Source organism: Dromaius novaehollandiae, chromosome 3, assembly GCF_036370855.1.
Source record: "Dromaius novaehollandiae isolate bDroNov1 chromosome 3, bDroNov1.hap1, whole genome shotgun sequence".
Lineage (NCBI taxonomy): Eukaryota > Metazoa > Chordata > Aves > Casuariiformes > Dromaiidae > Dromaius > Dromaius novaehollandiae.
Window position 1 is genome coordinate 94,513,238 of NC_088100.1, and position 17,251 is coordinate 94,530,488.

General features: G+C 38.0%; 1 protein-coding gene across 1 annotated transcript in view; it reads right to left on the reverse strand.

Moving 5' to 3' along the window:
* BTBD9 (BTB domain containing 9) overlaps positions 1 to 17,251 on the reverse strand; it is a 145,644-nt gene that overhangs the window by 49,187 nt on the left and 79,206 nt on the right. Inside the window, exon 8 of the mRNA XM_026122935.2 lies at positions 11,500 to 11,609. Within this exon, the coding sequence (XP_025978720.1) occupies positions 11,500 to 11,609 (110 nt within the window). The remainder of the gene's footprint in view (positions 1 to 11,499; positions 11,610 to 17,251) is intronic.

The window sequence follows — 17,251 nt, forward strand, 5'->3', positions numbered from 1 at the left end:
AGGGGATGTCTGCCATTCCTTGTTTTGAATGTTCATAATCATTTTTCATACCCTCCTGATAAATTTATTAAAAACACCATCTGTTGGGGACTCTGCTCTGTGCTATATTTTCAGGTCTTCTGGTTCTCTTACTTTTCCCCCGTTAGAATTTCTGCTTCAATTTGTATCATCTGTTTACAAAAATGTATTGCCAAAACCAATAGCATAGCTTTTCTTTTTGGTTTCCTTTCCCCCCCCCCCCCCCCCCCCATATTCATCAGCTACCCAGCTATTCCAGTAATTAAGGTTGTAAGAGAAGACAACAGAGGCCAGATTACAAGTATGGAAATTCTTTTTTCACTGTTCATATAGCAGTTTCTCTGACAAATCTAATTTGCTTTTATGGAACAAAACGGATGTGAGTTAGCAAAGCATGCATATTCTGTAAGCAAACAAAAGTAGACGATTGAGCTTACAGATAGCAGCATGAAAAAGTTATTAAAACTTATTTCATTGTTTCCTTGTCTTATGCTGCAGTATGGAGTAATGAATAGCATAGCAGGATATTTAATTCCAGTAAAATTATTTTTATAAAGGACCATCATTTACAATTTACTCAGGATCATGGTAGGTATAGGTAGCTATATCAGCTATACTTAAAGATAAGACAGACATGTTATTCAACTGTCCTTAGAGATCTCCCAGAAGAAAAATGTGTTGGGAATGTACAGTAGACCTTGGTCATATCTATTTATTACTGCCTATAGAGATGTATTCTTGTTCATAAAAAGAGTTTTAGCACACTTGGTTTCCATAAAGTTTTTTTTTTTTCCTGAAGTACTCAGAAAAAAAAAATAAATGCAGCCTTTATAATTCATTGGCTTCTGTATCTGAGTCTAAAATAGTTCCTTTCATCTCCCAGTCTGGACAGGTCAGATTCTGCTTTCTTTGCATCCAGTGCAACTTCATTACCTTCATCTGGGTAACATGGAAAATCATGGACTAAAAATTCTCAAAAAAAATCTCTGCGGCACAGGAAGGTACAGAATGGAGCTGCTTCGGAATACGCATTAATAAAACTTTAATTCAATTCCTAAAACAGATACAGAGAGACAGTTGATCTGCTGAGTACAATTAGTTTATAGGAAGGCTGTAGTTCAAAACATTATGGGCTGTTGAATATATTCATAATGTAATCTAGATAATGAACAGTCAAAATTCTCAGCTAAAATGTCATCACTGCAACAAAGCTGCTCATTTTACTGGCTTTTCTTAAAACACATACGAAAGTGTCAAGGTGTACATGCAAGAACAGATAGGGGTGAATGGCATCACCGAAATACATTTCAGTCTATTCCAGAGCGATGCAGTGAGGGCTGTAAGACTTCGGACAACTCTTTATGAAGAAACAATTAACAAGAAATTATACTGGAGGAAGTACATTTTTGTTTTATTTAATCTGAAGAAGTGATTGTTCCCTCACGCTGTCACCTGTTAGATGCTCAGCTTTCAGTCTCTCCATTTCATGGTAAAATCGTACTTTTTCTCTACAGAGATGACAAGTTTCCTCACTAGAAAATGACAGGTAGAAAAAAAGAAAGCTCAAAGCAAAGGAAAAAAGAAGAAAATCAGTTTTTTCACTATCATATTGGGTTTTGCTTTTATTGTATTGAAGCAATTAAAAAGATGTTGGACAGTTTGCTTTCATTATTTTCCACTTGGCAAATTATTATTTTAAGTCTAATCTTTACTCAAGACACAAACTAACACTTGTTTATTTGCTATATGGTAAAAAAAAGTTAAGTCTCCAGACTTCTAATTAATGAGAAGTACAGTCACAAACTGCTCTTTCCCCTTCCACATATTCTTTCTTATTGCCTCGGGCTGAATCTACGAATCATCAGGCTGCAGGATGAGCCGAATCAACTAGCTGATCTGTCAAAAAATGACTTATTTTCCAGTGGTTGAGTCTTCTGTCAAATCAGCTAGCTAATCAAGGTTACTCACAATGCAAAGGAGATTTGACTCAAGAGAAACAACAAAAGATTATGATTGGCATTGGGACCACTAGGTTATTTAAAAAAGAAAACAAATCTTAACACACAGCCTTGCATTCTTAAGTCACAGGCCTGCACATCTTATGCCACATCTTATCATCACATTTTCATTCCCCACACATATACTACTTATGTTATACTTTTTCTCTACTTATTTCATAAACCCCTTGGGAGACAGGAAACTTGGTTAATGTTTGTATATCACGCATCACATTTGGGCCTTGCTGAAAGCCTGCAAGTACACTACCTTTCACAATATAAGTAATTGGCTAGTTGTTGGTTTTGTCCAGAGCTAGTTTATCACATACTATTAGCATAAGCATTTTTAAATATCAGAATCAAAGATGCCAGCACTGATCTGCTGGTAGCATATTCAACCACTGCTACAAAGTGAGCTTTTTCTTTCTTTCTTTTTAAATGAGTCTTTTTTTTTAAAAAAAAAAATTATTCCTTTAGTTTTCTGTGAAAAAGTAGACTTTTTTTTAATAAGGCAAAAAATTAAGGACTAGAATTTGGTTTTCACAACCGCAACTAAAACGGGAGTGAGAGAAACACAAGATAAATTATTCTGGTAATAGTTTTTGGACAAGTGGAATATAGTCAGGGTATGAGGAGAACCCACTCAAGAGGAAGAACTCTTGCAGCCTTTAATATAATGCAACTCCAGCTACAGCTCCTAAAAACACCTATTACCAAGAAAGACAGAAATGGGATGCTGATAACATTGCAAAGTTTCATTTATTTTTCTGAAATTTAATCACAAATTCAAGAAAAATCAATTCCAAATTTCATGCATCTGTTTTGCAATATGACTCCTTTCTATTTCATTTAAAAGCTTTCTGCAAGTCATATTAAACTGAAAACATTACAGTTTGTAAAATTTCAATCACTCTCACTGTTAGAAAGTTTCTTCCTATGTTTAAATGGAACTTCCTATATTTCAGCTTGTTCCCATTGCCTCTTGTCCTGTCACTGGGAAGACAGTGCTGAGAAGAGTCTGGGCTCTGTCTTCCCCCCCATCAGGTATTTATACACATCGATAAAATCCTCCCTGAGCCTTTTCCAGGCTGAACAGTCCCAGCTCTTTCAGCATCTCCTCATATGTCACATGCTACCGTCTTTTAATTATCTTTATGGTCCTTTGCTGCACTTGCTCCACTGTGTCCATGTCTCTATTGTACCAAGGAAGCCAGAATAGGACACAGCACTCCAGATATGGACTGAGCAGTGCTGAGTAGAGGGGAAAGATCACCTCCTTTGACCTGCTGGCGATGCTCTTGCTAACGCAGCCCAGAATGCTTCTGGCTTTCTTTGTTGCAAGGCCACATTGCCGACTCCTGTTCAGTTTCGTGTCCACCAGGACTTTGTCTGCAAACCTGGTCTCCAGCCTGTACTGGTACATGGGGATACTCCTATCCAGGAGCAAGACTTCTCACTTCCCCATGTTGAACTTTGTGAGACTCCCCCTCTGCCCACTTCTCAGCCTGTCGCGGTCCCTCTGAATGGCAGCACAACCCTCTATCAACCACTCCTCCCAGGTTCATATCATCTGCAAAATTCTTGAGGGTACACTCTGTCCCATATTCCAAGTCATTTATGAAGCGGTTAAACAGTATTGGAGCCAGTCTCGACCCTGGGGCACACTGCTGGTGACTGGCCTCCAGCAGGATTTCACGCTGCTAATGATAACTGAGTTCTGCAGTTCATTCAGTTTTCAAACCACCTCACTGTCCACTTATCTAATCCATACTTCATCAGTTTGTCAATGTGGATGTTATGGAAGACAGTGTCAAAAGCTTTGCCAAACTCAAGATAAACAACATCCATTGCTCTCCCTTCATCCACCAAGCCAGCCAACTCACTGTAGAAGGCCATCAGGGTGATCAGGCATGATTTCACCTTCATAAATACATGCTAATTACTCCCTATCACCTTTTTGTCCTTCGTATGTCTGGAAATGGTTTCCAGAATTATTTCCTCCATCACATTTCCGGGTATCAATGTTAGGCTGACCAGCCTGCAGTTCTCTGGTTCCTCCTCCTTGCCCTTCTTGAAGATAAGAGTGACATTTGCTTTCATGCAGTCCTCAGAAACGTCCCCACTGCCATGACCTTTCAAAATGATAGCCTCATGGTGACATTGGCCAGATCCCTCAGCACTCATGGGTGGATCTCATCAGGTCCCACAGGCTTGTTTATGTCTTCATGCTCCCCCATCAACAGTAAGTCTACCTCACCCTGGATTTTCCTACTGGTTTCAAGGGCCTAGTATTGCTGAAGGCCAGCCTCACAAGAAAAAACCAAAGGAAAGAAGTCACTGAGTCACTTCTCTATGTCCTTTGTTACCAGGTCCCCTGCCCCATTCAGCAGCAGGCCCACATTTTCCCTCATCTTCCTTTTGCTGCTGATATACCTGTAGAAACCCTACTTGTTGCCCTTCATGTCCATCCAGGTAGGCTTTGGCTTTCCTAACCCCAGCATGCTTGGAAAGTGTCTCTACATTCCTCCCAGGTTACTTGTTTCTGCTTCCATGTCCTGTATGCTTCCTTTATATAGCTGAGTTTTGTTAGGAGCCCCTTGTTCATCCATGCAGGCTTCCTGCCACCTTTGCTCATTTTTCTGCTTGTTGGGATGGACCATTCTTGAGCTTGGAGAAGATGATTCTTGAATATCGACCAGCTCTCCTGGACCCCTCTTCTCTCCAGGATAGTCTCCCATGAGAGAGAGCCCCCTTGGGGATCTTCCAAACAGACCCTTGAAAAGGTCAAATTCTGCTCTCCTGAAGACCAGGGTTGTGATCCTGCTTTTCACTTTTTTCCCCTCCTCTCAGGATCCTGAGCTCTACCATCTCATGGTTACCACAGCCAAAGCTGTCCCTAATCTTTAAACTATCACTATCATGATTAAGATTTACTGTTGAAGTCACCAAATGCCTACTAAATTCTTGCAATAGCTTTGCATCCTGCCCTCACTGCAAATTGATGATATTTGGGTGCTGTACTCCTACATTTCAAACTCACATTTGTGCCTTTGAAAAGTTCCTGTAATGACACTGAAAAGAAAACTGGGTTTTGGAAACAATGGAAGCCTGTTTTTCCTAATTTACTCAGCAACTCACTGGCAGAATTTGGGTACATATTCTAGAACTCCTGGCAAAGACCTTCTGTTTTCAAACTATTAGATATTGTCACCCTTTCTCCTTAACAACAATATAAAATTTTCATTTTATTAGTTCCGTATCAGATGAAATACACTGCACTCAGGTTACTAAACTTTCCTTCTTAAAACAGCTCAAATACAGTGTTGCACAAAAATCACTGCTATTTTAGTGTTTAAGTTAATTTCTATGGAGTTAGATCCATGTAAGTATACACATATATACTGTACTCTTTGTTCTGAGAGGGATATGTGCAGAACCACCTTCTGCTCTTTCATCTGTTCTCATGGTATAAGCCTATCAAAAAATGAATCTAACAAATCTTCTGATTTAGACTGTACTGTTATCTACTAGTAAAACTAATCCATAGCATAGACATTACACTGGAACCTGAACCTTTACTTACACTCTTACATACTGGTATCTGCTACTTGGAAGAGAGGGGAAATGAGAATTTGACTGGCCTGAAATGAAAGTGCCACTAATAATCATCAATGCTCTCTGCAACTGTCAGTCTGGATTAAAATAACTATAGAGAAGGCTGATTTTTCAGTTGATATCTGCTAGGGCTTGCAACTTCTGATCCAGTAAATCATACTAACATCATTAGAACTGGGCATACTTTTCACTGCCACCCAAGTGGCAGCTACAAGGCTGTTTCTTTAAACATTAGTATGCCTGAAGCAGACTTTCAGAAAAAACAACTGTTTCCGAAAAGCTTTGGAATTGAGCAGCCTTTGCTGCAGTGCTGGAAATGGGGGGGGGGGGGGGGGGGGGGGGGGGGGGGCGGCGGCGGCAGAGGAACTGGAAGTATATAAACAGATCTTTGTTGAAAAACTAAATATATCATGTAGCTGTTCTTTACTGTAGAAAGAGGGGGAAAAAATCCCTGGGGTACTTGGATACTCTTAAAATTTTCATAATTTCCTAAGGCTATGCTTGCAGCAAAGCTGATGTATGTTGCTAGGAAAACTTGTACAGTTTTGAAAGAAGGCTAACCTTTAAAAGGTGAAAAAGAAACAAAATACAACAACTTTGTGTAGATTTAATGCTAAACTGGACAAGAAAACAGCACCTCTCTTCCCTGGGAGAGAGATACAGCAGTATTTCACAAAGCTGTACTACAGACTAGGAAACTGATTTGACTGATTTCTCTCTTTTCACATTTAATTTTTTATTTTTCAATAACTGCCACTGAGTAAAAGACAAGTGAATGATCACTTATTCATTTCATTTTTTTCCCTTTAAAACAAGTTCTCCTACAGCATTGAAAGGTGCACAGCAGAGGGTTCACAATGGTTCATAAGTATTGGACAGCTTTCCCCAGCAGGTAAGGACATTCCAATGGCTTATATCCATCTCCTGCTCTTCAGTCATTATTCACCTTTTGGTGTGTAATGTACAAGTATAAAGACAGTCCTGCAGGCTGAGACAGACCTTCCAAACTGCATTCCCAATAACCTTAACCAGACTCAAGGTAGGATGGTAGACTACTCAAAACCCTTGTGCTTGCAATAGTCCTTGACAGCCCCTCAGCTGTGAGGACTGATAACAATATAAAAAAATTCTTTTAAACACTCGACTAAGTGAGGCTATCAATTTTTTTCCCATTGAAGTAAAAGAGAGGCACAGGTTCCTACACACTAGGGACCAAAAAACTAAATCGAACAAAAACTCAAATGAGGCTTTGTACAGAAGAAGCCTCTTCCCACTGTTGTAGACTCATGCCACTGGGCAGATTAGAAGCTTTTACAAAGCATTGTATCACACTGGATCTTGGATCTGTATCCAAAGAAATACATCTGTCACTTGTGAAAACTTTTATTTAATTTGTTTTGGATTTCAAAGTAAACATTAATGACTAAAGACCATTCAAAATTTCAGAAGCTGAAGTTCATTAAAAGTGAAGAGTGTCTTGTTTTCAGATTTTAAAAATATTTATGTCCATGTTAAATGAGATATTTATGTCAACTGTAGTGATTCCAGTCTGTAGAATTATTAACTTACACACACATTTAGAGACAAACAATAATATACCAAAAGGAAAATTACATCTCAACCCTAACACCTGTATTAGGGAATAACTTCATATGATTGAATTCATTTATGCCACTTCATTTAACAAAACAACGAACTGTAAACCAAGACTAAAACATGAGAAAGTGCTAGAAGGAGTATTTCCTGCTAGTTTTAGCTCAGAACTGCTAGTCAATTGCCAACAGGTTATATCAGTACTGCATGCAGTATTGTATCCTGTAACTGTACACATAATCTTCCATATAAACTTTTAAATGTAGTAAGTCAAGTTAATGGTTTGTCATGAAAACTTTGTATGTAAAAACACAGCAACATAAAATTGTGGCTATCAATCTAATGTATGAAATGACACTTCATTTTTATTACTAGTTTACCAGCCTTCTAATCTTCAGCTTACAGTGACAGTCATTAAAGAGATACTATGTATCTGTAATAATGTATCTGATAAATTACCCCCTACATATACAGCTTTCTGATCAAGTGGAATAGATCTAACGAAAATTAAATAACTACTCTTAAATATCCCTAAACAAATATCTCAGTGGTCTGATTTCTTTGGAATGAGATTTCAAATGACAAACTCCTTGGTTATTACCTTTAATGTTGTTTTGGTAGAAGCTAAGAGTCACAGAGTCTTTCTGAAAGGGTCATGTGGCCTTCAATTGCCTACCAACACTTAATTTCCTTAATAAAACAGGTTCTAGAAACAAGTAGTATGTTTGCTCTTGTCTAGACCATACTACATGAACAATGAATCCAGTAATTCTACCTCACGACGCTTTTCAAGGGTTGAGAATGAAAGCTTTTATACTCAGAAAGCAATTACAGCACTTTCACATATTGTGTGGAAGTTTCCTAGCTGCTTTCCAGTTCCCTCTACGCAATCCTGTCACTGGAGAGAGAGAGACATTCAAAGTCTTCATTAGAGCAGTAAGATAAATCTGTGCCAACTACCCTATTGACAGTCACAGGACTTTCACAGAAGTAGAACTGGGACAGTTTGCTTGCTCAAGGCAGCCAGACAATGTGCTACTTTACATTAACGACTGAAGCTATGTAACAATAGCACTAAATGAATGTAAGGTCATCTTTCTGGATCAAAATTGCTAAGAATACTTTTGAAGGGGTAACACTGATAGCCTTAAATTCAGGTGGAGCAGCTATTGAGCCCTTGCACCATTTCACACCTGCATTGCCCTCAAGTAGTCCCAGAATCTTTTCATTTGCCCCCTTCTCACCATGAATTCTACAAGATCATGCATCCAGCTGTTGCTGCCTCACTTACAGTCAGAAGTTGGTCCACATATGTTCTCTTCCAATTAGCCACTCACTGAATTCTTATTCTTTTAATCTGCTAATTGTATTGACTCCCATCCCTTCAATATCAAGAAGCTCAGACTTCTCTTTGCTTGTTGTAGAACACTTCAAGAGACTTACATATACAACAGCTTGGTTCATCCACACTAAATAACAGTATGGTTCCACTGATCACCGCAAATTGGTGTCTACCATGATTGACATGGAATGCTTGCCATTATGTAGTACAAACCCTATTTACCATGACTACCAATGGGTTTTGGTGGAGACGGTGGATTTCCTTGGATTCTAGAGGAAAGCACGTATGCAAGGACCATTACAGGGAACTCAAAGAACAGCACTATGTGCTGTGCCCTCTCCACACAAAATCTCCTAACGTGTACAATTCAGTATCCCTAGAGACTACCTGGGCTCTACTGACCATTTCTACATATATCCTCATGCCCCTTATCAAAGAGCTTGCCAGGTTTCTCAGAGTCCCATGATATATTCTATAATATGGAAATGCAAGAAGCATGTTATGAGTTGGTACAGAGCTTCTCTTGAGACCAGAGTACTCAGAATGAGTTTTTGAGCAAAACAAACAGCTATAGGCTTGTTCTGTCAAGAAAAGGGACACGAAGTGACTACGGCCATCAGTAATCAGTGGCTCTAGAAAGAAAGCAATGCATGCAGTAATGGCTTACTGCTTTAAAAACATCAAATGTACAATGTCACGGCATATCAAGTCATGGTCAGTGATTTAATCCAACAGTCTGCCAGAGCGTCCCTCATGAGTAAGAGGAAATACTGCAGCAAGCTGAAGCTGTCATTTAAGCTTTTTACACCTAGCCTTTTGCTATGTCCTTCTGCATGTTCTTGCCAGCAATCTACAGGGAATGACTGACACACGGATCCCACTAAGGAACACTAGTCAACCTGAATCCTGACAGACATAGCCCTAAATCTTGTTTTCAGGTGGCTAACCATACATTGCATTGAAATTTGACAGCTGCTCAGACAACAAATGAAGGGATCCTAGTTCTGACTGAGGCTCCTAGTGGACGACTTCAGGGTATATAGGATGGAAAAAGTTGCCAAACAATCAAGGGTATCACAGTTATTTTGAAATACTCAACTTCATGGTTGTACTGACCAACTGATGGGAATATGCCTGAGCAGAAGTGGAAAACACCAGCATCACTGGACACATCAGACCAGTAGAGATATTACTGCTTCTGCCCATGATGCTTTGTACCATCATCTAGGAATGCCGCTCCAAAATATGCAGACACAGGAGCTTCACAAGGCCCAGGCACGAGAAACGTTTTCTGTGGACAGGCTCCCACAGTCAGATGAGCCCCAGGAGTGAAGAGAGCCAGTCAGTTATGATGGAAGTACATTTCCACTAGCGTACATGGACTCACTACGCTGCCTATTGTTGTGACAAAACAACCTTTGAACTATCTAATCCAAAAAAATGGAAAACAAATGTGTTATTTGGGCCCTAAATTGAATATTTACTAAACAAAACTGATCACTGCGAATCAAATGCATATATATGCATCACTAATTTGCCTAAAGTAACTGTGATTTTGTATGAAGTTTCTATAAATTTGTAGCTGGAGGTGCTAAATATGAAATTTACCTCAAGGGTTTCTTCAAACTGAATATATTGTTTCTGTGCTAATTATCTTGCTGAAGTTTTCTTCAAACACTGTTCTTCCTTACTCTTTATTGTACTTTCTTGTCCATAACAACTGCAGTACTACTTGAAAACTTCTTGGAACAGAGAGGAGACTTTCTATTTGCATTATGAGACATCTTGTACACTTTGAGGCCATATGACATAAAAATCAGTAACATAAAGTGTGATTTGCTAGTCAATTTATTTATTCCATGATTCTAAAAAGACATCATGAAATTCCACAGCAAAGCCCAGAGATATTTGTATAATGCATGGGGAAAAGGCTGAAGGGATTTGGGCTAGTTTTTCACAGCCAGATATTGGTGTTTTCATAGAAAAAACTTAAAAGGAATGCGTCTTACTAAAAATCTTCCCTCTGATTGTAGCTTGTTTTTAAAATAGTTTTACCTTCCGTCTATCTTAGGTGCAGACTTAATTTTAAGTCTGGACCTAGAAAACTACTGAAGATGCACAAAGTTATTTTCCCAATGAATTTCAGGATATCTCTCATGTGAGCTTAACTGAAGAAAGGAGAGAGATAATCCTAACTGGATTACCAAGAAATCCATATTAAATCTTACTTTGACACAGTTTATAATTCAGTACTGTTGGTCTGTTTGGGATTTCTACCTTGAATAACGTGGTACCACGTAGAGGTACCTAAACCAGTTCTATACAGGCTAGCTGGGGCACCAGAAATAGCAGAACTCTACGAACGTGGCGTTGTGAGAATGAGGGTAGCCAATGTAATGTTCCTCCACAGCTAAATTTGTCAATGACTCTTTGGGGGAAAATCAACACACTACAGTTTACTTCCAGCAATTGAAACTGGGCTGTGTGAGAGGCCCTAAATGCCCAGATCCATCTTCACTGCAATATATAGCGCTAGTTACTCTATCCCAGTTGCAAAATTCAGGCTAATTGAGCTGGAGGTAAAAGCAACTGTACTATGAAATGAAGAAAAAAAAAATCTGATCAGCAACACAGAGCAACTAAATTATCAGTGTCTTTGTCATCAGAATTTAGCTTAATTTGAACTTTAGCATTCCTGTATTATCATTTAATTTATTCACAGAACTAGAATTTCAAAGCAGCGACAAGGACAAGCCAGCTAACTCTAAGCTTACAGTATCATTTAACTCAAGTTAGAGATCCTGTGTGGAAGCAGAGGCACAGCGAGATTTGCTATAATTTGAGATTCTAATGCAGTGGTGGCCAGTCTTCAAAGCAGAACTGTTCGCACCAATTCAGTTATTCATGTAAAAGGAAAAGGGTGATATCTCTTACCTATCAGACCTTTCTCAAGAGTAAAGGTTTTGTTGGTAAACATGCATTCAAATGCCACAATATGGAAAACTTTGTTCACTGTGTTGTGGGTCCCAACAATTCGGATATACCTATGGAAAAAAAGATAAGTAGCACAAGTTAAGTATGACAAAATTCCACACATCAAAGTATAAATGATTTGGTAGGACGGTATTGTGCAGAGCTGTAAGAACTGAGTAACTGTATTAAAAAAATAAGAATATCACAGCAAAACTTGCATCTGTTCAGGATGCTGGCTCCAGTAGAGTTTGAGAAAAACAGTAAATTTAAGAGCTGTGAAATTTATCATAATCTTTCAAGACTATAACTTGATGAGAAAACCAAAATGAGGGACCCTTCAGCTCAGAAATGGACTGTTAGTGCAAATGTGTGCTCATAATACGAAAACATTTGGAAGTTGCAAATAGCTTCCTGAATCTACCTGTAGCTATGGAGGCTTTGAAGAAAAAAAAAAAAGAAAGAAAGAAAGAAAAAAAACTCATTACCAGCTACTTCCCCACCACTATTAAGGATTCCATACACCCAATACAAACCCAATAAATCAACATGTCTTCCCTGCAGAAGCCATAAATTGTTTTTCTTTTAAAATGATCCTGTTTCTAATTCTACATGAAAATACATTGGATGTACAAGATGTCTGACTTTGTTGCTGTATCTTTTATTAATTACACACACACAAAAAAAGTATCTTAAAAGTCAAATGTTGCTAAACAAAGCTACCTCTAGGTTTCCTTCCTAGTTATACAGCTTGAACTTTTAAACTCTAATGCAAGATCAAATAAAGCTACCCTTGAACACTGAGAACTATTCACCCTTTATATTACATTGGAGGCTTTACCCTCTAATAAACAGTCATTAACCTTGACTCAGTCTGCTCCCTTCATTTTCTGAAGGCATCTGACAGTTCTTACTCTACATTTTGGAAAATCCTAAATGGGTTATTGTACACTATCTCAATAAAGCTAAACAGCATGGAAAGCTGCCTTGAACAAGTAACATTACCCCAGATGATGAGTTACCCACACTGCAGAAAGCTGTGTATGAAATGAACTCATTTCGGTCAAGAAATATCAGAATGCATGTCTTAAGCAATATCCTTTGTATGTTATATAAAGCAATCTTTCATTTATGTAGTATAATTATAGTTCCAATGTAATGGCTATTCACTAACACAATAATTTTGTCTTACATTCTTCATCATATCCAGTTAAAAAGATAAACTGTATTTAATCACCAAGCCTGGAAATTATCTAGAAGCATTTTTAAGTCCATGAGGCTGGCACGCTTGAGACACCCCACAGTTTGACTTAGGCAAGAAAGATGTATTGAGTTATGTTGCTTGTACAAAATACACTCTAGACTAATCAACAGAATATTACTAATAGAGGTACTTTGAGAAACTTCAGTATGCCTTAAAGAAATTAGAGAATAAACAAAACTAACGGTGTTAACAGGAACACAAGAAACAACTTTGTATCAGTACTAAAACCTAATTTATTCTGATTTTATCTGGTACAAAACTGTAACAATAGAGGAAATGTCCTGAACTTCTTTTTTAAAAAATATGCATATTCATATATACCCACACACTCATATATACATATATATGTGTGTGTATGTGCATGCGTGTGTGCATGTATCTCAATATCAAGTGGGTGAGAAAAACAAACCCAAGATTTGAAGAATCTGTCTAGAAAAAAGCACTTTTATAAAAATGCACACTTAGGTTAAATAGCACATTGCACCCTAGTTAGCAAAATTCTCTGTCAACAGGTAGAAAGGAACAGAGGGGTATTTTTATTTTTTATCTATTATTTTGAATAATAGTTGACTGTTTCACATTGGTGGTAACATGAAGTCTTGTGGTAACGTAAAACAAAATCTTATCCATCAAAATGATTATATATACATTAATCTTCAAAAGTATGTTATTTCAACACACTGTAATATTATTGCAATAGAGAACTTACTGATATGACAAAACACGTTTTTCCCCCAATGCAGTATATACATTTTATTTCTTCCTTATTCTCTTCCTTTTTATTCTTACATACGTTATTCATATACAGCTGAACAAAATTACACGACATAAGAGTTGAAAAAGAACTTTTATGTTAATATGACAAGTTTTGCATTCTTTCACACTAAAGAAGTCAAATATATGTTCTTAGGGTATTTTGTGTCCACTCCAGGTATCACATTCCCCTAACACAAACAAGAACAGATTCTGCAGAACCTGGGTGCTATCTAACTCAGTGGCAAAACTGTCTAATCCCTCTTTTCAACAGGTCTGATCACAACAGAGGAAACTCACTTAAAGTGGTAGCTACAGCATCCCTCATGGAAACTTGGGTGTTCTTGTATTCCTGTCAAAATATCATTTATAGAAACACTCAGGGTGTTCACACAGGATATACAACCTCACTGTAAGTTAATCTGCAACATGACGAAATGCAGAAATTCTGCATTTTGATAAGGTTACTCATGTTGGTTGACACTATCAACCAAAACTAAAGCTGTATTTGATACCATAAATTTTAATGGAAAAACATGACTGTTTGTTTTCGGTTTTTCTGTTTAAATCAGTAGGAACAATAGCTCATTAGAAAAGACGTAGATATACTAACATGATACTGCTTTTCGTTTCTGCCTAGCAATGAATCAATGCGCAAGACCTTTCGAGGTTGTTAACAGGGCTAAGGTGTAAACACCTAAGACTGCGCAGCGTAGTACCTAAGAGCCTGCTGGCTCCCACACTGGAATCTGGGTTGAGTACCTGGAGATAATGAGGTAACATGTAACATGCGACAAGCAGGGTGAGCAGGCTCCCTGTGCGACAGTCTACAGCAAAGCAAACCTAGAGAAAGTGCATAGGCCAGATGTGCATTGGAAAAAAATGTATCCTTTCCTCCATGCAGAGTAGGGCAACGTTTCCATCAACTTCAGACTCCAAAGCTGAGACCCTTTTCCAAAGAATACTGGTGCTGATAATCCCTCTTTATACAATAATCTGTTCTTTAAAAGAGCTGTCTGGAAAGAGATTCAAATTCAACTCCTCTTAATGGGGCTTCAAACCTGCAAGAAAGGTCCCTACCCACAAAGAGGTAGGCTATTCTGTAACAGAGCATTCTGTATTAGATTCACTGTATTAGATGCAGGTTTGAGGCCACTCAATGAATCACAGAGAAGTATCTAATCATTCCTCCTTCAGGAAGCATATTTCACACCCTATACACTAAAGAAGGTATAGGTTGAATGCACTCCTTTCTCTCCCCCCCTGCCCTGGCTGTTGCTCTGAAGTGACTGTACCACAAGGCACCACTGCAAGTTCAAAGGATACTCAATCAAAATTGCAGGAGTGAACAATGTCAGTAGTCCCTTACCTTTCAGAGCCTGACTTAGCAAGTTTAACTGTCTTAATATTTGCTTGTATTTATATACTTATACAAAAAAATAGAGTCTACAAGAAAATTAATCAAGTTTGGTTAACAGTATTTTCTTCCTGTCAATGCTGATATTTTGCATGCAACTATGGGAATACAAAAATGACAAGTTGTGGGATTGGATGTGCTGGGATGAGAAACTTCCCCACTTTCTGTACCCACTGTATGCTGTGAACAACAAATCAACTCACACAGAAATAAACTAAACCTTTTAACTGCATAATAAAACATTTGATTTAATCTTGATTCTTTGTGACAATTAAGAGTAAAGGTCAAACTTTGCATTGCTTTACAATTACCTTTCACCTGTTCAAGTGCTGAAGAAAAGAAAATCTTTATTTAAAAAAAAATCTTTATCTCTGTTCATCTTTAATATCATCTGGTGGTTGTCTCCCACCTCCCGTGTTAGATGCTTGTAGTTCTTGTAGTCCTCTGAATTAGAAGAAACATGAGGAAATGAACTAAGGACAATATTTTTAATAGGTGACGTAGTTCCCGAAATCTGAGACAGGTATCTTTTATGCCAATTAAATCAACACAAACAAGTTTATTAATTACCTTAGATAGCCACATAGAGTCATCCATTTGATTACCACAATATGGAGGGAAAAAAACAACAGAAAGCCCAAACCCTCAACCAGCGAAAAGCTTCAGAGCACTCTGTTGTGGGGTGGATGTAAGCTTGGGCAAGCCTGACTTGGTCCAAGACACAGCAAAGATGAAGAATTAACCACATAACCAAAACTCTAATGCCAAACTGTGAATTGGAACTGTATCATTCACTGAGACAGAGACATATGGACAAAACTGAGGAGGACAGACACTAAAACCACTACAGGCAGTTTTACCAGTGATCTAAGAAACTGTTCACTTTCCTCTCAGGAATGAAGCAGCTTTATACAGCACAAAATTTTCTATAAATCTTTTTGTCATGTGAGAGTAGCAAGGGCTAGGCTAGCTCCTCTGTCAAGTGACTTTATAGGCAACTTGTAGATGGCGGGGGGTGGGGTGGGGGACAAAAAGAATGCAGAAACATGCCTTAAAAAAGAACAAAGAAAACCTCGATCACTTTGGCGGGGGCAGCGGTATAAAAGTACTTCACTGACACATGAACAGGCCTATAGCATGAGAACTTTGCTCCTTTAGAAGACATTTTATTTAGGTGTCTGGTCCTTTTTGGGACTAATGGACACAGATGGTATTTAAGCACTGTAGGAGTTTCATCCGCATGTCACAGACTTCTCTAGTCACTTTTGGTTATGCTATACTTGGCCCAGAGACTCCCATGACAGGAATAGCAGATAAATCTGTACTATTCCTTCTCATTACTTATTTTATTTGCACTAACAAGAAAATTATTTTCTTCAATTAGAGGGGAACAGCGAATTCCACAGGAACTTGGCAGAATCTTAAACTATTAAAATTTGAATGAACTGTCTGGATTGATTAATTAGGCAGCCACACTGCAATGCCCTCATTTATTTTCCCATGTTTCCCACAGAGCAATTCTTCACCTGTACGTGAAACTATTACTTGGACACTCTGTTGTGGCTACAAATATTCATATTATATTCCTAAATGACTACATTATGTTTTACTTCTGCTGTTTCTGTTTGTACAGCTGACACATTTAATTCAGGTAACAGCTGCTGGTGGGGATACCACTGATTCAACTGTGGATACCCTGGAGATCTCCTAATATCTCAGCTCAGTAGGCTGCATCACAAAAGTACCTGGGGCATATGTGCCAAAGCATAAAAATGTACATACTCTGATTACTTTTAATTCTTCTTATAAAAGCACCAGTAAAAAATACAGACAAACTCTGGAATACAGTAATCATAGATTCTAATCCTTTAAGAATATTGAGGCAGAAGACTAAAGAGAGGTAAAGGAAATTAACATATATTTTGCATTGATATCCCAACTAATTTACTACCAGTGCAACCCAGAACAGCAAAAGGGAATAAAATAAAGAGCTAAATGCAATAGGTACAAAATTTGCTCTTAAGAACTTTGCATTTTCTTTTCCATTCATGGAGCACTTTAGGAGAGACGTCAGTGCTACTAGCACTACTTACTTCATATATTATATTCTATAATAATATAGAATATTCTCTAATATATTATATTCTATAACCACTTAGAAACCATTACCATCCATATTCTGATTATCACCACAACGATGTAGGAGTTACAGCTCAGCATACAAGGGCATTAGAAGACATTCTGTTTGTCTTTTAGTGAAAAAGGGAACTGTGCCATTCACA